This window comes from Moschus berezovskii, chromosome 28 (assembly GCF_049115385.1).
Source record: "Moschus berezovskii isolate FMDL1 chromosome 28, NW_MosBer_1.0, whole genome shotgun sequence".
Lineage (NCBI taxonomy): Eukaryota > Metazoa > Chordata > Mammalia > Artiodactyla > Moschidae > Moschus > Moschus berezovskii.
Window position 1 is genome coordinate 30,674,123 of NC_142487.1, and position 26,776 is coordinate 30,700,898.

At 57.1% G+C, this 26,776-nt stretch overlaps 1 protein-coding gene across 1 annotated transcript; it reads left to right on the forward strand.

Moving 5' to 3' along the window:
- The first annotated feature begins 323 nt into the window (after window positions 1-323).
- LOC148773595 (cilia- and flagella-associated protein 100-like) lies at window positions 324-21,054 on the forward strand. Its single transcript, XM_088833425.1, is given in 23 exon segments — window positions 324-380; window positions 3,872-4,072; window positions 4,506-4,572; window positions 4,684-4,758; window positions 5,053-5,236; window positions 6,008-6,140; window positions 6,569-6,619; window positions 8,416-8,502; window positions 8,550-8,736; window positions 10,844-10,911; window positions 10,983-11,146; window positions 11,335-11,415; window positions 11,714-11,777; window positions 11,780-11,914; window positions 12,234-12,443; window positions 12,446-12,624; window positions 14,990-15,041; window positions 15,114-15,198; window positions 15,201-15,264; window positions 18,389-18,524; window positions 19,476-19,681; window positions 20,457-20,549; window positions 20,922-21,054. Coding segments are annotated over 23 exon segments (2,712 nt in total).
- The last annotated feature ends 5,722 nt before the right edge of the window (window positions 21,055-26,776 follow it).

Here is a 26,776-nt window from a genome sequence, read left to right on the forward strand (position 1 = left end):
TCTGTTAGGCTGCAAGCTTTCCCCAAGGGTCAGGACCTTCCGGCACTGCTTTGCAACACCATGCTGAGTTCAGCTGGAGCGTTTAGACGGGGACGAAGAAGCGAGACTCTGCTCACAGATGACGTGATCCTGTACGTGGAGAAGAAAGCTCTGTGCTCATAAATGAATGCAGCAGCACAGGAGAACACAAGGTCAGTACTCAAACGTGAGTTGTGTTTCCATTTTCCAGCCATGAACAGTCCAACTTGGGAGTTAAGGGGCAGTTCCATTCAGGATGGCACTGAATAGAATGGATATCCAGGAAAGGGGTGATGTTGTGGGCGATGACCAAGCACGAAGACCCGGGAGTCAGTCTCTCCACCAGAATGACTCTCCAGCAGGTAGGCGCTGTCAGAACCTGGGACAGGACCTCCCCAGCTTCCAGGAGAGAAGTTAATGCTGAGGCGGGGGGATTTCGGGGGATTCTGGCATTTTGTGGTGTGGCTACCAGCCTCCAGCCCAGCAGCAGTGGGGAGGGCGGCCTGAGTTCCTGGCGTGGCTTGCTGGTGCCAGTGTAGCAGGAAGAAGTCAGTTCTGACTCCATGTTGGAACTCTTTGTTTGACTTGCTTTCCATCACTTTTGCTATCATAATCATACAGAACGGCCTGCCTCAGAGAATCGTGCCCCTCTGCCTGACTGTTAAGTGCCTTTGTCCAGAACTCTGTCCACCTATGGATGCAAAGAAGAAACTGACACATCCCCCTGCCTGGGGCTTGCCATTCTAGGAGATGTTTGCAAGATTAACGGCCTGTTCACGTTGCTTCCTCCTCTCCTGCCGTCTCTGATCTATGAGAGAACCGGCGTCCAGACCCCACTGTGTTGTTCATTCACTCAGTTGTGTCCGACTGTCTGCAGCCCCATGGACTGCAGCACGCCAGGCCTCCCTGTCCATCACTAGTTCCCAGAGTTCGCTCAAACTCACGTCCATCGAGTCGGTGATGCCATCCAACAATCTCAGCCTCTGTCATCCCCTTCTCCTCCTGCCTTCCCAGCATCAGGGTCTTTTCGAGAGACCACGAGATGGTTATTTTGAAGTGCTAGCTACCGTCTCCTCAATCTGCCGGCTCCCTGATTCAAGTCTCTCATCTCTCAGTTTCACTGGGCTCTCGTGCGGCGAGCAGAGCTAGTTGCACTTGGAAACACCAGGGTGGGCAGACGCGGGAGACGCCCGGCTCCGGCGGCGCAGACGCGGGAGACGCCCGGCTCCGGCGCAACTGACCACATGCAGAATCGTGGCTGAGATGAGCTACCCCGCGCCCAGGGTTAGGGCGGTGGCCGAGAGGAGCTGTACCACGTTCAGGAGGCGGTGGCTGCTTGGGCACCAGAGGGCCGAGAGGAGCTGATCTACATTCAAAGCAGGAGGCGCGGCCTTGAGGAGATACCCCTCGTCCAAGGTAAGGTACAGCGGCTGCACCTTGCTGGAGCAGCTGGGAAGAGATACTCCACGACCAAGTGGAATATAAGAATCCAGTGTTCTGGGGAGGAAGGAACAAGATGGCGGAGGGATAAGATGGCAAGACCACTTTCTCCCCCACAAATTCATCAAAAAAACATTTGAACGCGGAGTAAAGTCCACAAAACAACTTCTGAATACTGGCAGAGGACATCAGGCTCCCAGAAAAGCAGCCCATTGTCTTCTAAAGGAGAGAGAAGAAATCCAGCTCCACCCACCAGAACACCGACACATGCTTCCCTAAGCAGGGAACGCGGACAAGTCACCCGTCCAACCCCACACACAGCGAAGAAACTACGTAATAAAGAGAACTCCACAAACTGCAAGAAGAGGGAAAGGCCACCCCAAGCAAAGCAATATAAGCAAGATGAAGAGGCAGAGAAATACCCAGCAAGTAAAGGAACAAGATAATTGCCTACCAACACAAACAAAAGAAGACGATATAGGGAATTTACCTGATAAAGAATTTCAAATTTTGATGGTGAAAATGTTTCAAAATCTTGAAAGCAAAATGGAGTTACAGATAAATAACCTGGAGAAAAGGATTGAGAAGATGGAAGAAAGATTTAATAAGGACTTAGAAGAAATAAAAAAGAGTCAATATACAATGAATATTGGAATAGATGAGATCAGAAACACTCTGGAGGGAACAAACAGTAGAATAACAGAGGCAGAAGACAGGATAAGCAAACTAGAAGATAGAATTGTAGAAATAAATGAAACAGAGAGGAAAAAAGAAAAACTAATTAAAAGAAATGAGGACAATATTAGAGACCTCTGGGACAATGTTAAACGCTCCAACATTCGAATCATAGGAGTCCCAGAAGAAGAAGACAAAAAGAAAGACCATGAGAGAATACTTGAGGAGATAATAGTTGAAAACTTCCCTAAAATGGGGAAAGAAATAATCACCCAAGTCCAAGAAACCCAGAGAGTCCCCAACAGGATAAACCCAAAGCGAAATACTCCTAGACACATATTAATCAAATTAACAAAGATCAAACACAAAGAACAAATATTAAAAGCAGCAAGGGAAAAGCAGCAAATAACACATAAGGGGATTCCCATAAGGATAACAGCTGATCTTTCAACAGAAACTCTTCAGGCCAGAAGGGAGTGGCAAGACATACTTAAAGTGATGAAAGAAAATACCCTACAGCCCAGATTACTATACCCAGCAAGGATCTCATTCAAATATGAAGGAGAAATCAAAAGCTTTACAGACAAGCAAAAGCTGAGGGAATTCAGCATCACCAAACCAGCTCTCCAACAAATGCTAAAGGATCTTCTATAGACAGGATACACAGAAAGAGTGTATAAACTTGAACCCAAAGCAATAAAGAAAATGGCTACGGGATCGTACTTATCAATAATTACCTTAAATGTAAATGGGTTGAAATTTTCAAAAAGGCTAGGAAACAATTCTCATAGCCATCAATAGTTCAGTGTTGAGTTCATGAATAGTTTTTAAAGTTTGGGACAAACTGTAGTATTTGCTATTTGAAGTACTATTTGTATTTGGCATATTACGATGTAACATTGGTCTTCATTTCCATCTTAAAACGCCTAAAAATGCCTAACAGGTTTTTAGATTTGTGAATTTTAGTTGAAATGTATTTTACGATGTTACTAAATCTGCAGAAATATTGAAATATTTCAGAGAACTTATTCACTGTACATTTAATTTATTTTATTTATAAAAGTTATGAACTGTAGAAAGTTTTACTTGTTGGGTCAAATGCTTGTTGCTTCAAATGCTTGTTGCTTTTGAAGTGCTAGTTACAAGAAAATCAAATACCTTCAATGTATAAATGCTATTAAGTTTTTAAAGGACTCTGGAGTATAAGTAAGTTTGTTTAAAGAAATTTAGTCTGTTCAACTTGAAAAAAATAAATAAAATTGGAAAAAAAAAACAAAACACCAGGGTGGACAGCAAGGATCGTCCTCCAAGTTGGGCTGTCTGATTGCTGAAGGGCCACACAGAGGCTGGAGCCACTTCCCTGCCATGTCTGTTGGTGGGAGTTTAGAAACGGGACCTCTTCTCTTGCTTTGGAGCCAGAGTCTTAGGAAATCTTTTCTTACAAATTTTATTTATTGATGTATTTTTGGAGAAAACCCAACCCCCATTGCAGCCCCATTGAGGAGCATAGACCCATGCCTTTCTCTTGTGGCACCTGGGCCATTGGAGTTTCTGGAGGGCAGGAGTGCCCAGGGGCTTGGGGCAGGGAGGCGTCGCGCCTGTGCTGTCCAAGCCCACCTCCCATGTGTCGGTTTCCTCGGTTACCGAGAAGCAGCAGCGTCTCCCGAGTCTTGTGGGGACCGCTCCAAAGCTGACCCAGGGAGGCCGGGGTGGGGTGAGCTCCCACCGTCCTGGACAGGCGGACACGGGGGAGATGCTGGGACGAACCCAGACAAAGGAAGGGCGTGTGGACAAGCGCCATGGCAGCGAGAAAGGCACCTCGAAGAGGAACCAGGAGCCTGCACAGCGGGCTGGGCTCAGGGCTCAGGGCCGGGGGGCCGCTGCGGACAGGCTCTGCGCGGAGGAGGAGGGCCTGGCCGCGCGTCTCAGGACGCGCGAGGCACCGATTTGGCTGAGCTCCAGGCTCCTATAGGGCCCCTGGGGGATGTGTGGTGAGTTGTGGAGCGTTGGGGGAATTCAGCACTGATGCGGGGTCATCTCCACAGACCCAGTGACCGGTGGGTGACGGCAGCCACCCACCTGCTCTTGCTTTGTTGCCCGCCTGCCTCAGGAGGCGCCGTGGTGTCAGCTGACAGGGGAACGGCAGGGAAGGAGTCTCCGTGTCTTCCACTGCAGCCCCCAGAGGCCTGAGGAGGCTCCTAGCAGAAGGGTTGGCTGGGCGGGTGTCAGAGGCTCAGAGCCTGTGGCCTCTGTGAAAAAGCATCCTGCTCTGTCCATAGGAGAAAAGGGGAGGGGTGCCCAGCGGGAGTCACAAGCTGCCGTCATGGGTCAGGCACATGTGCTGGAACTTTTGTGGCCCGTTTTTTGCTCAGTCCTCAAAACTTCCTGGCAAAGTCAGTATAATCATCGCAGGTGTGGGAGCTAAGGGTCATCTGGCAGGTGAGACCCCAGGGCTGGAGCCTCTGAAGTCTCCCTGGCCTGATGCCATGTGCACAGCTCTTACATGCTGCTGAGTCTTTTGCTGTGGCTGTCACTTTTGTGTCTCCCCAGAGCATGGCCCAGAATCCATGGACAATAGTTCTTCAGTCACTGAAGAAAAGAAGCAGCATGCGAAAAAAGGCAAAGGTAATTCTGGACCTGGGAGTGCACGTCCCATCAGTGGGAGGCAAGCGCTCACCCTCAGGCCCCAGATGTCCTCAGATGTAGCTTCTGGTGGGAAGGACAGTGAGAAAAGGTTCTGTTTTCATTAGAAATTGGATTACTGAAACCTGAAATAACAGGAACGTTATAGTCCAGCTCTCACATCCACACATGACCACTGGAAAGACCACAGCCTGCCTGCCACTGGCCGGCTGCCAGGCGCCCTCGGAGCCCCTGACGCTCCCCTTCTGTCCTTGTTCATCTCCCCACCGGTGACAGGGCTTCGCTGGCAGCAGGAGCTCCCCTCCCTTCAGCCCCCCAGAGCACAGGTCCTGTCGCCCATCCCCTCCCTTCCTTCTTTCGTCCTGCTGGCCGCATGGGACCCTTTGAGGTGTCTGAGGGCCTGGCTGGTTCAGCGGGTGCTCTGTGACAACCCTTCTGTGTGTGCGTGCATCGCCGATGCGTTTGTGGGGAGAGATGGGCTCCGCGTCCTCCTGCTCGTCCACCATCTGCTGTTCTGAGACTGTTTCCCCCGCGCGTACCAGGAGGACTGGAACTGCTGCTGGGATGTTAAACTTTAGAAGTTGTCACTGAACGTCTACCAGAGCGACTGTACCAGCTCACGGCCCACCACCAGGTGTGAGGGCTCCAGTCACTTCGCGCCGCTCCAGCCCTGGGCACCGGCCCTTCCTTTCTGGGTTACCTTTCTGGCATGCCGCTGGGCATGCGTTAGCATCCCGTGTTCCCCTTGACCAGCGAGGGGGACGAGCTGTGTTTACGGGCATTGATGATTCTTTGCTATGAAGCACCTGCCTTCGGCCCACTTTTCTACTCGGTTGTCTGTCTCCTTAGTTTAATGATTCCTGGGCTTCCCTGGCCGCTCAATGGTAAAGCATCTGCCTGCTAATGCAAGAGACGCGAATTCGATTCCTAGGTCAGGAAGGGCTCCTGAAGAAGGAAACAGCCAATCTATTCCCGTATTCTTGCCTGGGAAATCCCATGGACAGAGTCCATGGGGTCGCAAAGAGTCAGACATGACTGAGCACATACAAATTTCCTTTTAATTTGAAGATTTTTTTTTAATGATGAACTCTGTTTCTTCTAAATCGAGGGTAATAGGAAAGCAACCATATTTTTAAGCCGTTAGGTTGGAGCCCTCTGGGTTCCATTTTCTCTGATACCTGGTGAGCTGGGCTGTGGGAACATCTCCCTTATTCCTGGGTGGGGGCAACAGGACTGGGGTTCTTGGCAGCCCCAACCTCCCCAGCACCCAGGCGCTCTGCCCTCGCTGCTCCCGGCGGCTCCTGCAGGACACAGCCGCTGTGCTGGCCTCCGCGCCCCTGCAGGTGGATGCCGCACACGCCAGGGTCAGTCAGTTGCATCGCTTACAAAGGGCAGGCGGAACTTCTCTTCCTTATGGCCTCGGGGTTCCTGAGACTAAACGCTAGGACAAAGGGCCAGGAGTGTAGCAATATCTGAGACACAGGGAGGTCTGTGTTCACACGGTCTCTCAGATGCCAGGGACAGAAGCTAAACAGGCTAAACCAGGCAGGGAAGTTTATAGAGCTGGGAGGTCCAGGCTCGGACTGCAGGCACAGCAGATGTGCCCAGCTAGTCCACCCCTCCACTGCCCTGCAACATGACGGACCTCACCCCTCCAGACTGAGGGGACCCACCCAGTGGGCCATGTTTCTGGGACACGTGGTCAGAGGCACAGGCGTGGCCAGTATTCCAGGCTCCCTCAGGGGCTGCCTGTGTACCCCCAGCTCAGGGCTCAGCCTCTGAGATTCCTCAGGCAGAGGCTCCCTCTGCCAACCTGACCAGGACCAAGGACACTCGGGGACAGGTAGGTCCTCCGGCTCTACCCCAGACCTGATCAGGATTCCACAGGGTGCCAGTCATGCTCCCACCTCCCGCCTGGATGGAGGGGCGACAGACCCTGAGCCAGTCTGAGAGGTGCTTGAGGCAGTGCATCTGCACACGCATGAACTGTCACACTCACACACTCTTAAACACACAGACACGTGTGCACACCCCCACACATGAGCGCACACACTCACACACAGACACACTCTCATCCATGCTCACCCACACACATGCACACACTCATACATGTAAGCACATTCACGCACACACTCATACATGCACACCCACGCGCATGCACACATACATGTGTACACTCACACACATTCATGCACACACACTCATACACGCACACCCACGCACATGCACACACGTGTACACTCACACATTCATGCACACACACTCATACATGCACACCCACACGCATGCACACATACATGTGTACACTCACACATTCATGCAGACACACTCATACACGCACACCCACGCACATGCACACACACGTGTACACTCACACATTCATGCACACACACTCATACATGCACACCCACACGCATGCACACATACATGTGTACACTCACACATTCATGCAGACACACACCATGCATGCTCACCCACACACATGCACACACACGTGTACACTCACACACATTCATGCACACACACTCATACATGCACACCCACACACATGCACACACTCACACGTGTACACTCACGCACAGACACATACTCATACATGCACACACATGCACACACACCCGTGTACGCTCATGCATATTCACGCACATTCATGCACACCCACACACATGCGCACACACACGTGTACACTCACATTCATGCAGACACACACATTCATACATGCTCATCCACACACGCACACACACACACGTGTACACATGCACATTCACACACAGGCACACACCCATACACACATGCCCACGCACATGCACACATGTACACTCACACACATTCACGCACAGACACACTCACACTCATACATGCCCACACTCACCCCCCTACTGACACACACTTCCCCTTCATCCAGCAGTGGCGCAGCCTGGACTTCCTTCTCCCAGCCTGGACCAGCCTCAAGGACCCTCTACCTTCCTTCAGGGCCCCCTGCCCGCCCTTCCCACCCCGCCCCCCCAGCACAGCCCCACACTGTGACTGCTCACACTGAAGAGCCTCCCAGTCAGTGCCTTCAAACTGCAGACCTTTTCCCACTGGAATCCTCGCAGGTGGCACTTTTCCAGTTTTATTGTACCAGGACACACAAATCAGAGCCCACCACACATTAGAGGGAAACAGGCGTTGTTACTGGCAGGACCAGTGGGATGTTGGATTTGACCAGGGGAAGCCGCATGCAGGCTCGAGCCAGCAACATCCTCAGGGTCTGGGTGGCAGGAGGGGTGGGCACTAGGCCACCGGGAAGAAAGCCCCCCCAACCTGAGACCCCCCAAGTGAAGGGCTGGGGCACTGCAGATCCCCATTGACCCCCCAGCCCCAGGTCACCCCCAGTAAGTAGCAAGCTTCCTTATCAAACTTGGAAACTGAAGATCCAGCTTCTCTGAGCCTTGGTTTGTCAGATTTAGAAATCACAGCCCAAGACACGCGGTTTTAGTGTGACCTTCGGACAGATGAGGCAGTGAGCGTGTCCCTGCACCCCTGGACTGGAATCGCATCTGACCAGGGTTCCCCGGTTCCTCTGGTGCCCTTCCTGCCTACACCCCATTCTCCACAGGGAGATGCCCGTCACCCCGGGCGCTTCCCCCTGCACAGAGCACATGCACAGGCCCCTACACCCCTCCAGGTGTGCGCCTCTGCCTGTCGCCTGACGGGACAGGCAGCGGGGAGGGGCCGGGCCCGGTCTGTCCGTCCCCACCCGACCCTGCCCTCCCGCCTGCCTCCCGCAGGACCGGGAGCAGAAGAAGAAGCTGCGGGTGCATGAGAAGATGGCCTACTCGTCCAAGGTGTCTGCCAAGCACACCAGCCTGCGCTGCGAGCTGCAGCTGGAGGACGAAACGGAGGACCAGGAGGAGCGGGCTGAGCAGCTGCGCAGCTTCCACGAGCAGGTGGCCTGGAAGCTTGCCATGACCCAAGGTGCACCCCGTCCCCCAGCTCGCCCCCCCGCCCCGTGGTCCCCAGCCCCGGTCCCCAGGCCCGCCTTCGCCCTTCCTGTACGAGCAGCACTTTTAGAGGGCTTGAGCCATGCGGGGTTGTGGTGCGGTGTGTGTGTGTGTGTGTGTGTGTGTGTGGTGGGGGTGCCCACCACATGCCCGACCTCTGCCTCCCAGGCCGCAAAGATCGGTTCCAGATGCACTGCTGACCAGCAGCCTTTGAACCCTGGTGTTGCGTGCAGTCAGAGTGCTGACCTGCACTGTGAGCGCAGGCTTGACTGTTGTCAGATGAGGTGTCTCACTCGGCTCGTCTGTCCTGGGCAAGTCAGCGTGTCCTGCTGCTGCCTCTTCTGCTGATAACTAGCCTCGTGGGTCCTGGGATTCAGGTCTTCACTCACTGCGTGTAGTGAGAGGGAGCTGTGTGTGTGAGCTGTTGTTATTTTCATCACCTGGTAAGAAGTCTGAAGGGCTTCCCTGGTGGCTCAGATGGTATAGAATTTGCCTGCAACACAGGAGACCCCGGTTTGATTCCTGGGTTGGAAAGATCCCCTGGAGGAAGGCATGCAACCCACTCCAGTAGTTTTGCCTGGAGCATCCTGTGGACAGAAGAGCCTGGTGGGTGGGCTACAGTCCATGGGGTCACAAACAGTCGGACACGACTGAGGGACAAAACAAGGAAGTCTAGACTACTAAACATATGCATCAGTGTTCTACCGATGAACTATAAACCAATAAGCTTAAAGAACCAGTTGAGGTCAGGGTCCTGGACCCCTTGGACTACAGGGGCCCTGAATGTGAACCTGGAGAGACCCCAGCCTCCGCCCCTGACACCGAGGCTTGTTATGTCAAGTGTGGAGCTCTGCCTGTGTCTTATCTCTGCCTCCACCGCTGTTATTGCTAAGACCCGGGAGCCACAGGGGGCATCTAAGTGGGCAAGACTGGACCCAGCAGGTCTGACTTCCTTGAGGAGCTCAGGACAGCCAGGCCAGGTGTCTCGACTTAAAACAGGCCTCCTGGACCACAGCACGTCCTTCTGGAAAGGAGCGGGTTTGAAGGTCAAGGCCAAGAGCCCACAGTTGCATCCACAGCGGGGGCGCCCCAGCCCGTGCTCTCAGAAAGGCCGAGAAAGAGGCCCCGTGGGCCTTGACCCCAACTGCGATGCCTCGCTGCTCGTGCTCCAGAAGGCGGCCCTGATGCCCACCCCAGCTTCCTCCCACCCGGCTGAACCCTGCCAGGATGGACTTAGCCTCTGGAGGCTTGTGCGTGTGCTCAGATGCTCGGTCGTGTCCGACTGTTTGTGACCCCATGGACTGTGGCCCACCAGGGTCCTCTGTTCATGGGATTTCCCAGCAAGAACACTGGAGTGGGGGTGCCGTTTCCTTCTTCAGGGGATCTTCCCGACCCAGGGATCGAACCTGCATATCTCCTGCCTTGGCAGGTGGATCCTTTACCACTAGCGCCAACAGGGAAGCCTTGCTGGAGGCTTGTGCGTGTGCTCTGATGCTCGGCTGTGTCCGACTCTTTGTGACCCCATGGACTGGCCCACCAGGGTCCTCTGTTCATGGGATTTCCCAGCAAGAACACTGGAGTGGGGTGCCGTTTCCTTCTTCAGGGGATCTTCCCGACTCAGGGATCGAACCTGTGTCTCTTGCATCTCCTGCCTTGGCAGGTGGAGTCTTTACCACTAGCGCCACCTGGGAAGCCTTGCTGGAGGCTTAGGGCGCCCCAACTAGAGATCTTGCTGCCTTGTTTTCTCTCTCACCACCCCCTCCTGTTACTGTCCTGGCCAATAGACCTTTCATCATGACATCCAGCCAGGTGAAACTTCCAGGGTGGGCTGTCCAGAGCCTCATTCTAGGGAGAAGGGTGCTACAAGCAAGAGCAACTCAAGGAGGACTTCCCACCTGGCCAGACTCCAGCCATGGAGACTGCTCCGTATCTGCGCAGCCTGGAGGCGGAGCTCTCTCCGTCGCGGTCCCTGTTGTGACCCAGGCCTCAGGACCGCCTGGCTCGCGGGTCCCCGGCCACTGCCTGGGGGGGTTGCTCCCACTGCCCGCCCACCCCCAGATGCCTCATGCCTTGTGCTGCAGAAAAGAAGCTGGAGCCCAATGACATCAACAGCTACGTGGACCAGAACCAACAGATGTTTCTCATCCAGGTAGGCCGGCTGCCCCGTGGGCCGCACGCCCTGTCCCCGTGGGGCCCGCATGATGCCACTCCTGCCCTCAGTACGCCCTGGATATGAAGCGGAGCGAGATCCAGTGATTGGAGAGGCTGGCGGCCCAGGACAAAGCTGAGCTGCAGCGGGCAGAGATGTTCCTGGAGAAGGACGCAGCCTTGTTCGACGAGTTTCTCAGGGAGAACGACCGCAGGTTTGTGCAGGCGCTGCAAACGTGAGCCCCCTGCTCGGGCCTGGCCCAGGCCGGCATGCCCACCACTCCCCCAGCCCACCTGCAGCGGCCGTGGACGGACCCCTGCCCTCAGTTCAGGCCCCTGCTTGGCAGCTCCCCCGCTTGCAGCCCCGACCGAAGGCAGTGTGGACACTCCTCTGAGCCCCTTCCCCTCCGCCCCCCGCCCCCAGGGCTGACAAGGAGTCCAAAGCCAAGATGGAGAAGATCCTGGAGATTCATGAGCTGACCACCCAGATCATGAACATCAAGAGGTGAGTTCAGGGGGCGCACGGGCCCCGCCGTGTCTCCCAGAGCCCAGGGAGCTCCGCGCGGCACACCGCTCTGCACCCCGATCATGTCCAGGAGCCCAGGCCCTGCGGGTGACCGAGGCCAGGACACGGGACAGGGCTCACCCCGAGGCCTTTCTGACCCGGGAGTGGCGGTGACCTGCGGACTGAGCTGTGCTGCCCCGCAGGCCGGCCCTCTGGCCTGCGTGCAGGGTCCGGGTTGCCTCCCCTCCGAGGGGCCCAGGGATGGAGCCTGACCTCGCCTGTCCCCTCCCGGGTGCAGCAAAATCTCCGAATCTGAGGACACGCTGCAGCAGCACAAGGTCCACAAGGACTTCCTGTACGAGCCGGAAGTGCTGCCCGGGAGCGGCTGGAGGAGCAGGAGGAGGAGCGCTCGGCTCTGACACAGGCCGCGGAGGGGGTGGAGGCCTTCGAGAGCCTGCTGCTGTCCTCAGTGGGGGACCAAGGGAGCAGGGAGGGGCGGGTGCATTCGTGTCCACTGGCCAGGTCTCCCCATCCCCCAGAGCCCCCCCACCTCCAGACCTCTCCATCCCCCCAGAACCCCCCCCCAGGCCTCTCCATCCCCCAGAGCCCCACCCACCTCCAGGCCTCCCCATCCCCCAGACCCCCCCCCAGGCCTCTCCATCCCCCAGAGCCCCCAAGGCCTCCAGGCCTCTCCATCCCCCAGAGCCCCCCACCTCCAGGCCTCTCCATCCCTCAGAGCCCCCCAGGCCTCCCCATCCCCCAGAGTACCCACCCCCGGGTCAGGCCTCTCCATCCCCCAGAGCCTCCCACCCCCCCAGGTCTCCCCATCCCCCAGAGCCCCCCCAACCCCCACTGCTCAGTCCACACACTCTGGGAGGTCGTCGGCCAGCTCTCCGAGCAGCCCTGCCACTTGGGGAGACCACGGGCAAGTGCCTGGGATCCTGAGGCTCTCCTGGCTTCCCACAGGACTGGAGACCAAGGGGAAGCTGAGCTCCAGAGATATGTGGCGGCCCCCGGCTGGAGGGGCCCCACTCTGAGCTGTGGGGATGGGCAGGTGGACAGCCCCCCTCTGCTTCCATCAGAGGGGCAGAGCCCCAAGAAGCCTGCCAAGCTCCTGCAAGTGATGCGGCTGTGCCAGGCACTGTCCATGACCGTCAGCCAGCAGCAGGGCACCCTGCCCAGCGTGCCCAGTGGGGTGGAGTCCAAAAGGTGAGTGGACATGGGGAGGGGGTGATGGAGGAGACTGGCCTGCTGGGGAGCGGCCCCCAGTGGCGCCAGCTCAGAGTGCCTGGAACAGGGAAGAGGCTGAGGAAGGGCCATGTCCAGCCTGGAGGGTCTAGAGTTAAACGTAAGCCTGAAAATCGTGGTGTTTCCTGAGCAGACACTTACGTTCGTGTGATTTGGTGAACTTGAGCTTGGGGTGGCCCACGTGGGTGCTACTGGGACAAAGGTACATGGCGGAGGCAGCCGGAGTGGTACTTGGGAGAGGACCCACCTGCCCGGACCCTCAGAGTCCAGAGTGCTGGCCGGGGGCGCTGGCAGAGCCCCTGAACCTTGAAAGGGAAGCAGGAAGTGTCTGGATTTTCATATAAAATATCCCAAACTTTAATTATGACAGTTATTTTCAAGTCTTATGCAAAACACGGTAAGGGAAAAACCAACCGACCAGATCCAGCTCTGGTGATTCACCCTGTAGCCCCTGCAAAACCCCCTCGGGGACTACCGAGCCGCCCTGGGACCTGTCCTGAATGTCTTCCTGTGATTCCCTGACACGCCCCCCCACACATACACACCGTGATGACTGACCGCAGGACCCACCTGCCCCCCCACCGCCTCCAGGGACCCCTGCCCCTCCAGCACAGTCACTGTGCACCCCAGCCTCTCCGGGCGGGCTCCCCACAAGGTGCGGAGGGGCGGGGGCCCCTGGCAGCCAGGCAGGGCTGCACCCTGGCCTTGCCTCAATTCCCCGCCCTGGGGTCCGGGGCTGCAGAGGCCAGGAAGTTTCGGCAGGGTGCCGACACAATCAGACCTGGGTCTTGTACCTTTTTCTCTGATTTTGTGGTGCACGTGGCGGGTCACCAAGCGCACAGGCCAGGCACGTGCAGAGGTCAGCTCTGGTCCTCGTAACCCCTCCACGCCGGGCTGTGGTCTCCAGCTCCGGGATCGGATGTGTGTGCCTCCTCTGGCGAGGTGCCCTCAGCCTTGGAGCTCCTGGCAGCAGGGAAATTCCCTGGAAGCAGAGGTCTGGGACCTCCTCCTGCCAGCCCCGTGACCACGGCCATTGTGCACATCTGGGCAAGTTGTGGGCCACACAAGGCACTTGGCTGGGAGGGCGAGTCAGAGCTAGAGTCCAGCCTGGCCCCAGGCTGTGTCCTCTTGGAAGGAAGAGCCTCAGAAGGGCGCCTTCCAGGCCGAGAGTGACCTTGGGCAGGTGACTGGCTTTCTGACGGCAGGGCTCTCGTGTGCCGATTCGGTGGCATCTGTGTGCGTGGGGCCCCCTGGTGGCCCAGACGGGAAATCCGCCCGCCAGTGCAGGAGATGCAGGTTCAGTGCCTGTTCTGGGAAGATCCCCTGGAGGAGGAAACGGCAACCCACTGCAGTATTCTTGCCTGAGAAATCCCATGGACAGAGGAGCCTGGTGGGCTCTAGTCCACGGGGTCGCAGAGTCGGACAGTAAAGTCAGCGTGCACACAGGCTGAGGCACAGGCCTGGCGGTGTCCTCACTGTCGGCGGGGCCCTGTGACGCCAGCTCTGCGCTCCAGGAAGGCTGAGCTGGGGCCTCGGAGGTCTCTGCCCAGCCTCCTGCAGCTGCAAGCCGGCCTCACCAGCTCCTTGCCTGAGAAATCCCATGGACAGAGGAGCCTGGTGGGCTCTAGTCCACGGGGTCGCAGAGTAAAGTCAGCGTGCACACAGGTTGAGGCACAGGCCTGGTGGTGTCCTTGCCGTCGGCGGGGCCCTGTGACGCCAGCTCTGCGCTCCAGGAAGGCTGAGCTGGGGCCTCGGAGGTCTTGGCCCAGCCTCCTGCAGCTGCAAGCTGGCCTCACCAGCTCTGGGGGCGGCAGAGCCTGTGTGTCCATACAGGGTGCAGGCTGGGAGGAGTGACGGCAGCAGGACTGAGGTTGGCCAGGTCCCCCCAGTGCTTGCAGCCCTCATGGCCTTCCCTGTGGCCACTGGGCCATGCGTGTCCAGCAAGGTCCCTGACGTGTGGTGTGGCACAGCAGCTGTGAGAGGGGCCAGCGATGACACGTGCTAAGGAGGGAGCAGGGCAGGGAAGGCCCAGGTGGGAGGGAAAGAGCGGGGACCAGGGGGGTGGGGCCTGGCAGTGGGAGCCGTGGGTCTGAGGTTGGATTGGCTCCTGGATCTCAGGAAGGAGCTGCTGGGGCTGGCAGCCTCGAGGCAGGAGCCGCGCTTTATTCTAACCAGAGTGAGAGGGACTGACCGGGTGTGGTGTGACCGGGGCCACAGGAGGGGCCGAGAGGAGGCTGGGGCCATGGCCTCGGCTGCCGGGGGGACAGAGGACGGGACGAGGGCTGGTTGGGGAGGTGCCCCAGGCCCCGACCCCGTGTCCCCGCAGGTCCAGCTCCACCCTCCCTGTGGAGAACGACCTCGACAGCGACAATGGGGAGGTGAGTGCCTGCTCCCGTGGGGCTGCGGGGCGGGGCCCGCTGACCCGGGGCCTCACCTGGCTCTGCTCGAAGGAGCTGGAGCTATACTTCACAGACCCGCAGCAGCTCCTCGACGTCTTCACAAAGCTGGAGGAGCAGAACCTGTCCCTGGTCCAGAACACCAGGAGATGGAGGAGGCCCTGGAGGAGCTGAGCTTCACCCTGAAGAACACCCAAACCCACATGTAGGTCTCAGGCAGGGCTCCGCGGCCGGGTGGCCCACCCTGCCCTGTCCATGGTGCTGGCCCTGCCGGCTCTGGGGAGAGGCCGTGTCCTCTTGGGCCCAGAGCTGAGGTTCAGAGTGGGCCAGGCGGGTGGAGCCCTGAGGGGCTGACCTGTCCCCACCCTGGAGCAGCCTGCAGTTGGAAGGGGGCATCTCCACGGACACTCCCTAAGGTGGTTCTATAATGATTATCTTACTGGCTCAGCAGTAAAGAATCTGCCTGCAATGCAGGAGCTGCGGGTTCCATCCCTGGGTCGGGAAGATCCCCTGGAGGAGGAAATGGCAACCCACTCCAGTATTCTTACCTGGAGAATCCCATGGACAGAGGAGCCTGGTTGGCTACGGTCCATGGGGTTGTAGAGTCCAACATGACTGAAGCGACTGAGCACACGCGCATTTATTTTACTAATGATTATAATGATTAGCACTGTTATTTGTTATTTAATAGTAGTAATATGATCCAAGCTACTTGACTCTCCAGCCTTCGTCATGTAGTGTTTCCTGCCCAGCGTTGGCTCAGAGTAAGTTTTCTGGAACAGAAAGAGGCATCAGTTTTATTAGCCTGTTTGGGCAGCGTCTGGCTCCAGGTGAGGCCAGCTGGGAGCAGGGGATCACCGCTTTACTCCCGAACCTTGAGTAAGCACCCACTCTGGATTAGGCCGGGGTCTGGGCCCTTCATAAATAAGGTAAACCCTGCCCCATGAGCTGGCAGCCCAGGGGAGCCGACTTCGAGGCGTGCAGATTTGCCTTGTGGGTAGTAACACATGCTAGGGGTAAAGGGTCCTATGAGGAGGAGGTTGAAGTGGAGGTTGGCGGCAGATGGGAGAGGGCAGGGGAGGCTCCCAGGGAGGGTGTCCTTTCAGCCATGGACTTCCTGAGTGATGGGACACCACAGGGAATCTTGGGGGAAGAGGGAACCGCATGCAAAGGTCCTGAGGTGGAGCCAGCCCACAGCTCTGACCGCTTGTGTGCTCACGTCCTGTTGACCAACACCCTGCCTTGGATAATTTCCTGCCAAGAGTCTCCAGAATAATGCTGAAACACGAGCTCTCAGGAAAGACTGTTTCCTGCCAGTGCAGTAGGTACAACAGACTCGGGTTCGATCGCTGAGTCGGGAAGAGCCCTGGAGAAGGGAACAGGTACCCACTCCAGTGTTCTTGCCTGGAGAGTCCCATGGACAGAGCAGCCTTGCAGGCTCCAGTCCAAAAGACTGGACTGGGGTCGAAAAGAGTCGGGTGTGACTGAGCGCACACACAGTGGGGAAAAGGCATCTTTTTATCTCAAACACCTGGGAAAGAAATAGAAGAACACAATTACCTGACACCCCCCCCCCACATCTGGTCCATGTAAAAGGGGCGCTGGCTGCAGGGTCACTCGTGTCCAGGCGCTGGACGCAGAGGACGCTCTAAGGAGCAGGCTGGACTCTTGGCAGTCATGCACCACTGGGAGATGCGCCGCTGACTCTGCAGTGGACACTCAGGGTTGAGGGGAGGTCCGGCCTCTGTTCTTATCCTGGGTGCCCTGCTTGCCCCCCATAAGGGCCCAGGCCTTGAGGGAGGGTGTGTGTGAGCTGCAGGTGGTCCACCTGGCCACCCTCCTCTGAAAGCCTGGGAGGGCTGGCTGGACCATCTCCGCCCCTCTCGCACTCAGGCTCCTGGCCTCAGCCCCACAGCCATGGGGCTGCATCCTGGAGGGCTGCCAGGGGGCGGAGGCCTGTACTCCGGCACCCGTGCTCATGACAGAGGGCAAAGGAGCCGCTCCCATGGCACTTTGTCTAAACACAGGAAAATATCGGTGGTTCTGTTCACCTGGGCGGAGCCTCAGAACCACCGTAGGGAAAGGGGCACCTCTGGACCCCACAGGCACAGCTGGCTGAGCGACTAGTGTCCTGCTCACTCTGGTCAGGACTAGCATGCCGCTGCCCACACTGGCCAGACCCATGCCAACTATAAGAGCCAGGGTTTCTGCTCCAGAAACCCCAGCAGACAATGCATGTCTGCCATGACAGACCTAAGAAAAATTTAATATGTTTCATATAAAAGGTGATTGTTGCAATCCTATTCCTAGTAAAAGTGGAAGTCGCTCAGTAGTGTCTGACTCTTTGCAACCCCATAGACTATACAGTCCATGGAATTCTCTAGGCCAGAATACTGGAGTGGGTAGCCTTTCCCTTCTCCAAGGGATCTTCCCAACCCAGGGATCGAACCCAGGTCTCCCGCATTGCAGGCGGACTCTTTACCAGCTTAGCCACCAGGGAAGCCCCTAAGAGGATTAAAAACTTGGGCTCGGAAAACCCTGTCCAGTGAATGTCCACAGCAGCATTGTTCCCAAGAGATTAAAGGTAGAAACTGCCTAATGTCCACTGAAGAATGACTCTGGCAAAGCCTGGTCTCCCACGTGGTGGACCACAGTGGTCGTAGGAAGAAATGAGGCTCTGACCAGGCACGTTACAGGAGAGACAGACCTGAAAACAGTGCTGGGTGAAAGAGGCAGACACAAAGGGACAGATGCCATGGGGCTCCATGTTTATGTCCAGGAGAGACAGAGTGGAGAGGGTGGGTGAGAGTGACTGGGTGCTTCTCTCCAGTCAATGACACTGTCCTGAAATTAGATTATGATGGTCACGAAAAAAATTGGACATTTCAAAAGAATTTTATGGTGAATTCTGGCAAGCCACTCCATTACTCTTGCCTAGAAAATCCCATAGATGGAGCAGTCTGGTAGGCTGCAGTCCGTGGGGTCACTAAGGGTCGGACACGACTGAGCGACTTCACTTTCACACATTGGAGAAGGAAATGGCAACCCACTCCAGTGTTCTTGCCTGGAGAATCCCAGGGACGGGGGAGCCTGGTGGGCTTCCGTCTATGGGGTCACACAGAGTCGGACACGACTGAAGTGACTTAGCAGCAGCAGCAGCAGCATACCTCAATAAGGCAGGTTTGGGTTTTCCCTTTTTTTTTTTTTTTAGCGTGGATTGTTAAAGATGTTAGATTTCCCCTGCATCTCACCAGGGCCTCTGAGGCTGGGGCTCTTGGCCCTCAGCATGTAGCAGGGCCAGCAGGCTCAGAGGTGCTGCTGCCCTTCAGGGACTGGGAGGTGAACCAGCTGAAGCAGTGGATCACCACACTGATGACGTCCATTGCCAAGGAGGAGGAGATGGCCGTGGAGCTGGAGCTCAAAGCCCGTGTCTTCCATTTTGGTGAGTTCAAGGGTGTTCAGGAGGTAAGGACCCCGGATGGGCAGATGGTAGCGGTGGGCACGTGGCCATAGCCCTAGTGGAGGGTGGAGTCATCCCCACCAGAGGGGCCTAGACCGCGGGAGAGCCAGCCCGGAGGCACGTGGTTCTCCAGGGCTGCCGTGGTCCTTGCCACTCGCCAGGCTCTGGGCTTGACTCACGGGCACCACTGGACATGGCCCTTGGCCCCAAATCAGAACCAGCCATGTGTTCACGCCCCATGAATGGGCAGCTCCGCAACACCCCTCCTCCATCCCTTCTTCCTTCCGTGAAATCATCTGCTTCTTAAACACTCAGTGCGTCTAGAAGTGACCCTGCAGGGAGGCAGGCAGGCACGTCCCCAGCCAGGCCGGGAGGGTGAGAGGACTCAGGGCACGGAGCCCAGGGGCCAAGGGCCTGCACCCAGCTTCCTAGTTCATTTGATTGCTGTTGAGAGCCTCCTGCCTTCCGGGCCAAGTACCTGGAGTCCCGAGAGGGCCGGGCATCTACCCCCAGACTACCGGGCATCAGCTGTGCCCTGTGCCCCCTGCCCCCCGCCCCTCCCTCTTGGCCACCCCAGGGGACAGGGGTGTTGTGTCTTCTGAACATCAGAACAGGCTGAGAGAGGGGGGTCATCTAGCCGAGCACTACAGAAAGCAGGCCACAGAACGTGGTCCTAGGGGGAGCTGAGGGCAAGGCAGGGGCAGAGTAGGTCACGGGGCCTCAGTGGGCACCCCGTGTCCAGGCAGGAGCCCCAGTAGGCGCTGGGACCCGGGATCTGGCTGACCACAGAGGCCCAGGGCGTGGCCAAGAGAAGCCCGAGTGTCCAGCTCTGTGCCTCCTGACTTCCCGAGCACCCCCTGCTGGCTCGGCAGAGCCCCGGGAGGTCAGCTGGCTGAGGCATGGGGGCAGCCCGGGCCTGTGCGGCCCCACTGGAGGGAGGCCTGCCCACCTCACAGGACAAGCTGCTGGAGAGTCTGAACTGCAAGGTGCTGGACATCTACCAGCACTGCGTGGGTGGCCAGCAGGAGTCCAGCCTGGGCACCGTGCAAATGCTGGCCACCATCGAGCACCAGCTGGACGAACTGCTTGAGAACCTGGAGCGCATGCCCCCAGCCCGCATCGAGCAGGCCGAGAAAGCCAAGGAGAAGGAGAGGCGCCTCCGGTGCATGCGGGGGCCCTGCACATCCCCACCAGCTCTGGACTGGCCCTGAGGACAGGGGCACGCCCTGGGGCTCCCCGCTGGGAGGGGGTGTCTGGCTCACACCCCACAGGCTCAGCCCAGTGGGAAAGGTCCCTCCACTGGGAGAGGCATGTGGTGGCCTTAGGGACCCCGGGAGCAAAGTGATGGGCAAATCCCCACCTCCCGCACCCAGCCGCCAAGGAGAAGGGACAGTGAGAGGCACTTTGCGGGCAAAGAGCTGTACTACCCAAGCCCGGGGAGGGAAAGGGCCAGCCTGAGAGCCGCCGAAGGGCAGTCAACGAAGGGTGTGCCCTGTGGGCCCGATGGGGTGCAGGCCAGTTCCCGGCCACCTGGGTCATTCGGTCCCAGCAGAGTCCTGAGGCACGGCTATCTGCGATCAGCCATGTCTTTCCCACACACAAGGGCTCTCCCCCTGGGTCCCCAGACCCTGCTCAGGCAGGCACTGCACAAAGATTTGGTGGCCTCAAGTACAGACAGACAGGAGGACTCGGGACTGCTGACCTTGCTGGGGCCTGGGATTTCAAGGGTGGCGATGTATCAGTGACCAGGGAGGGGAAGCCAGGAACCTGGGCCTTCCGGGGGGTAGATGAGCCTCGAGCCATACCCTCCCGAGCAACCAGGTCTAGAGCCAGCAAGGAGATGGGGCAGAGCGGCGCTCAGGCCTGAGGCTGCGTGGGGAGGAGCTGGTGGCCTTCTCCGGGCCTCTGGTCGTTAACCTCGCCCTTCCTGCACCCAGACTCCTGGAGGAGAAGACGAAGCTGCAGAAAGAGCTGCAGGAGGAGCGACTGCTGCGCGCACAGGCGCGAGCCCAGGCCGAGTCAAGAAGAAGGTAAGCGAGGCCCCGAGGAGGCGTGGCTCGGGGCGTGGTGGTGTCGAGGGGGCGTGGCCAGGAGGGCTCGTGGCTGCAGACCCGCCAGGTTTCGCCCACTTTTGTAGACACACTTGCTGGGGTCCTGTGGGAAGACGGGTCACCAGAGCAATGACAGGGTGGAGCCAGGGTCCCCATCTCAGGCCTGCTACACCCCACCTGCCCCTGAGGACCTACTTCCTCTGGGCAACCTCCCAACCCTCCCTAGGAGCACTGGTGCCCACAGCTCAGTGCCTCCCTGGGGTCCCACCTACATTCCAGCCAGACCCCAGGCCAAGGCCATCACCCCTCACTCACTGAGGGTCCCCCAGCCACTGCGTCCCCCACCCATAGCGTACGGGCCGGAGTAGCCACTGGCCTGCTGGACTTGTGGTCCCTGAAGAGTCCCGATCCTGACCCTGACCCTGACCCCGTGGACCCCACGGAGTCTCTCCTGATCCTCATGGCGAGAGAGATGTCCCTTTAGCCTGGCGTCTCCCGAGTTTCCGGGTGCCTCCTTCCTGCCCCGCCCCCACTCACCCAGGGCCAGCACCCTGGCGTGCAGGCCACATAGATTTCCCTACCCCGGCCCTCTCGGAGGCCCTGGCCTGTCCGCAGACCACACATGACCTCAGCCACCATAAAGGCTGGGCTGGGCCTGGGCCCCAGGCTCCCGTGCGCTCGGGGCAGGTGTCCAGCCTCAGCCCGGGTGCAGTGAGGCCGGGGTGCAGGCTCACGGCGTCCCCTCCCTGCAGCGGGGCAGGAGGCTAGTGTGCCGATCCCGGCCACCCGCCCTGAAGACAGAGGAGTAGTCCGAGCACGAGCTGATGGACAGGGCGGAGCCGCTGTTCTTCTTCATGTAGCGCGCGGGCCTCCCGCTGGCTGAGCAGAAGCAGACGGAGGCGTGGGGAGCAGAGGCGGAGCCTGCACGCCCGCACGGGCCCCTCACCGCCCACGCTGTGCCTTCGGTCTCACCTGAAATAAAAGCGGTGTCGCTTGGGCGCCTCCAGGCCTGTCTCGGGAGGCGGACACAGTAACAAACTCAGTCTCCGCTCATTGTCACTCAAACCAGGAAGTGATAAGGGTTAGAGGAAGAGATGGTTAGATGGCATCACCGACCGAATGGACTTGAGTTTAAGCAAACTCCGGGAGGTAGTGGAGGACAGGCAAGCCTGATGCGCTGCAATCCATGGGGTCCCAAAGAGTCAGACGTGACTTCGTGGCTGAACAGCAATGCTAAGGGGTGAGCCCGTTTGGATTTCCTGTCAGTCAGCTGCTGAGACAGACGTGACTGGGGTGGGATCAGTTGCAGCTCTGCACAGGATGAGATGGGAGATCCGCTGCACGTTAACCTGAGGTGACGGGGTAAAAACTCCAGTGTAAACTAAGGTGATGTGTGGGGTCCACCCTAGATCCACCCTGGGATCTTCTTCAGCTCCACCCAGTGCTGATGGGCTGTAGGATGACTCTCAGCGGCCAAAGAACAAGTGTGGGAACAAGCACGGTTACTCTTGAGGTCAGACATGGGCTCAGAGCCGGGCTCTCTGAGACTCATCGTGAAGTCCATCCATTTTCCACCTGAGGGATGCAGAGGGTCATCTCTAGGTGGAAACAGTGGAGGTGCAGGGTCAGCTCGTCTCCACCACAGGGTGAGGTGTGGGGTAGCCCCAGCTCTGCAGTGGGCTGAGGCCTGGGGTCCACCCAGCTCCACCGTGGGGTGAGACGTGGGCTCAGAGCCGGGCTCTCTGAGTCTCATCGTGAAGTCCATCCATTTTCCACCTGAGGGATGTAGAGGGTCATCTCTAGGTGGAAACTGAGTGGAGGTGTGGGGTCAGCTCGTCTCCGCCACGGGGTGAGGTGTGGGGTAGCACCAGCTCTGCAGTGGGCTGAGGCCTGGGGTCCACCCAGCTCCACCGTGGGGTGAGACGTGGGCTCAGACCCGGGCTGTCTGAGACTTGTCGTGAAGTCCATCCATTTTCCACCTGAGGGATGCAGAGGGTCATCTCTAGGTGGAAACTGAGTGGAGGTGTGGGGTCAGCTTGTCTCCACCACAGGGTGAGGTGTGGGGTAGCCCCAGCTCTACAGTGGGCTGAGGCCTGGGGTCCACCCAGCTCCACCGTGGGGTGAGGTGTGGGGTCAGCTTCAAATCCCCATGGGGTGAAGTGTGGTGTCCTCCCCAGTTCCACCGTGGGGTGAGTTCTGGGGTCAGCCTCCAGCTCCACTGTGGTTTGAGGTGTGAAGTCCACCCCAAACTCTTCCGTGTTGTGAGGTGTGGGTTCCTCCCCCAACTCCACCATGGGGTGAGGTGTGGAGTCAGTCCCAACCCCATTCTGGGGTGCAGTGTGGTATCAACCCAAACTCTAACGTGGACTTAGGTGCCAGGTCTGAACCAAATTCACCGAGGGGTGCGGTGAGGGTTCAGCCCCAGCTCCACTGTGGTCTGAGGTTGGGGTCAGCCCTCGCAGCTCCATGGGGTGAGGTGTCGTGTCATTCCCACCATGGAGTGAAGTGTGGGGTCAGCCCCAGATCCACTGTAGTGTGAGGTATGGGGTCAATCCTCACCTCTTCCGTGGGTTGAGCTGTGGTGTCAGCCCCAGCTGCACCAAGGGCTGAGCTACAGGGTAAGCCCCACCATGGGTTGAGGTGCGGGTTCAGCCCCAGCTCCACCGTGGGATGAGGTGTGGGGTCTGCTCCAGCTCCTCCATGTGATAAGGTGCGGGTTCAGCCCCAGCTCCACTGTGGGATGAGGTGTGAGGTCAGCCCCAGCTCTACCATGGTCTGAGGTGTTGGTTCAACCCCACTGTGGGATGAGGTGTGGGGTCTGCTCCAGCTCCTCCATGTGATGAGGTGTGAGGTCAGCCCCAGCTCTACCATGGTCTGAGGTGTTGGTTCAACCCCACTGTGGGATGAGGTGTGGGGTCTGCTCCAGCTCCTCCATGTGATGAGGTGTGAGGTCAGCCCCAGCTCTACCATGGTCTGAGGTGTTGGTTCAACCCCACTGTGGGGTGAGGTGTGGGGTCTGCTCCAGCTCCTCCATGTGATGAGGTGTGGGGTCTGCTCCAGCTCCTCCATGTGATGAGGTGTGGGGTCAGCCCCAGCTCCACTGTGGGATGAGGTGTGGGGTCTGCTCCAGCTCCTCCATGTGATAAGGTGCGGGTTCAGCCCCAGCTCCACTGTGGGATGAGGTGTGGGGTCTGCTCCAGCTCCTCCATGTGATGAGGTGTGGGGTCTGCTCCAGCTCCTCCATGTGATGAGGTGTGGGGTCAGCCCCAGCTCCACCATGGTCTGAGGTGTTGGTTCAACCCCACTGTGGGGTGAGGTGTGGGGTCCTACCTCAGTTCCTCCATGGGGTGAGGTGTGGGGTCAGCCCCACCATGGGGTGTGGTGTCAGGACAGCCACACCTTGGGGTGAGGCGTGGGATCCGCCCCCAACACCTCTGTGGGGTGAATTGTGATGTCAGCCCCAGCTCCACTGTGGGGTGAGGTTTTCGGTCGGCCCCAAATCCACCGTGGGGTGAGGTGTCGGGTCAGGGCAAGGTCCACCATGGGTTGTGGTCTAGGGTCAGACCCAGCTCCACCGTGGGGTGAGGTGTGGGGTCAGTCCCCAACTTCTCCGTGGAATGAGGTGTTGTGTTAGACACCAGCTCCTTTGTGGGGTGAAGTGTTGGTCAGCCCCAGCTCCACCGTGGGGTGATGTTTGGGGTCAGTTGCAGCTCCACCGTGGGGTGAGGTTTTCGGTCAGCCCCAAATCCACCGTGGGGTGAGGTGTCGGGTCAGGGCCAGGTCCACCATGGGTTGTGGTCTAGGGTCAGACCCAGCTCCACCATGGGGTGAGGTGTGCGGTCAGCCTCCGCTCCACCGAGGGGTGATGTTTGGGGTCAGTTGCAGCTCCGCCGTGGTCTGAGGTGTTGGTTCAACCCCACTGTGGGGTAAGGTGTGGGGTCAAGCCCAGCCCCACCATGGGTTGGGGTGTCGGGTCAGCCCCGCTGTAAGGAGAGGTTTGGGGTCAGCCCCAGGACCGCTGTGGGGTGAGGTGTGGAGTCAGCCCCACCGTGGGGTTAGTAGTGGGATCAGCTCCAGCTCCACCATGGGGTGAGGTCAGGGTCAACCTCATCGCGGGGTGAGCTGTGCGTTCAGCCTCAGCCCCACTGTGGACTGAGGTGTAGTAAGCGAAGAGTGGGACACGGCTGAGCGACTGAACCGAGCTGAACCGAAGGGAAGAGAAGGGGACGACAGAGGATGAGCTGGTTGGATGGCGTCACCAACTCAATGAGAGACGGTGATGGACAGGGAGGCCTGGCGCGCTGCAGTCCGTGGAGTCGCAGAGTGTAGGACACGACCTGGGGACTGAACGAACAAGAGGTATTCATAAGCAAAACTCTTAAGGTTGCTATTGCAGGGTGTGGCCACAAGGCGGCAGGCTTTTTTCATGCCCAGTTGTGATTACCTTGGAAATGAAAGCTTTTGAGTTTTAACTCAGGACTGTAATTTAATACGGAATGTACTTGAAGAAACACCCAAAAGCTTGTGTGTTCTTCCTGAACATTCTTATATTTATTTTAATAATTTTATTTATTTATTGGCCGTGCCATGCAGCTTGTGGGATCTTAATTCCCTGACCAAGGATCGAACCCTCACCCCCTGCTTGGAAACACAGAATCTTAATCACTGGACTGCAGGGAAGTCCCCCTGAGCATTATTTTTTTAAATTAATCTTTATCTTTTATTGTAGTAACATTGATATACTATGTGTTGTTGGTGGCAGGTGAACCGAATGTATTTTCTATTTTGTCGTTGTTGTTCAATCTCCAAGTCATGTCTGATTCTTTTTGTAGGAGCGTTCCCTTTTCGCCAGGCCCTGTTACACTGGTAAAACATCTATTTGTGTATACATAAGTGTACATAATTACAAATGTCTAGGTATATAGATATATAAATGTCTGTATGCACAGATATATAAATACTTTGATATATAGAGACATAAATATGTATATACATAGACATATAAATATCTATATACGTGGAAGATGGCTACACAGTGGAAAATGCAAGAGACAACCTTATAGACAAATTAAGTGATACAGATAGTGGCATTTATCAGTTCATACCAGGAGAGAGAAACATAAACAATTTCAAAATAAAGAGAACAAATCTAACCACGATTCATGTAACTAGTTTTAATCTGGTGGTGATAAACCAAGTCTACAAGGGGAGTCAGTTCAGTTCAGTTCAGTTCAGTCGCTCAGTCGTGTCCGACCCTCCGCGACCCCATGAATCACAGCACGCCAGGCCTCCCTGTCCATCACCAACTCCCGGAGTTCACTCAAACTCATGTCCACAGAGTCGGTGATGCCATCCAGCCATCTTATTCTCTGTCGTCCCCTTCTCCTCCCGCCCCCAACCTTTCCCAGCATCAGAGTCTTTTCCAGTGAGTCAACTCGTGGCATGAGGTGGCCAAAGTATTGCAGTCTCAGCCCCAGCATCAGTCCCTCCAATGAACACCCAGGATTGATCTCCTTTAGAATGGACTGGTTGGATCTCCTTGCAGTATAAGGGACTCTCAAGAGTCTTCTCCAACACCACAGTTCAAAAGCATCGATTCTTCGGCGATCAGCCTTCTTCACAGTCCAACTCTCACATCCATACATGACCACGGGAAAAACCATTGCCTTGACTAGATGGACCTTTGTGGGAAAAGTAATGTCTCTGCTTTTTAATATACTATCTAGGTTGGTCATAACTTTCCTTCCAAGGAGCAAGCATCTTTTAATTTCATGGCTGCAATCAGCATCTGCAGTGATTTTGGAGCCCAGAAAAACAAAGTCTGACACTGTTTCCACTGTTTTTCCATTTCCCATGAAGTGATGGGACCAGATGCCATGATCTTTGTTTTCTGAATGTTGAGCTTCAAGCCAACCTTTTCACTCTCCTCTTTCACTTTCATCAAGAGGCTTTTGAGTTCCTCTTCACTTTCTGCCATAAGGGTAGTGTCATCTGCATATCTGAGGTTATTGATATTTCTCCCAGCAATCTTGATTCCAGCTTGTGCTTCTTCCAGCCCAGCATTCCTCAGTAGATGATGGCAAATTCTGGAAGGGTCAGAGAGTGAAAACAAGTTAAATGTTTCATCTTTGTTTACAAAGTATACCTTTGCAATTTACGGACTCATACTTGTTGCTCCTCCTTAAGTATGTATCGTCCTATCTATC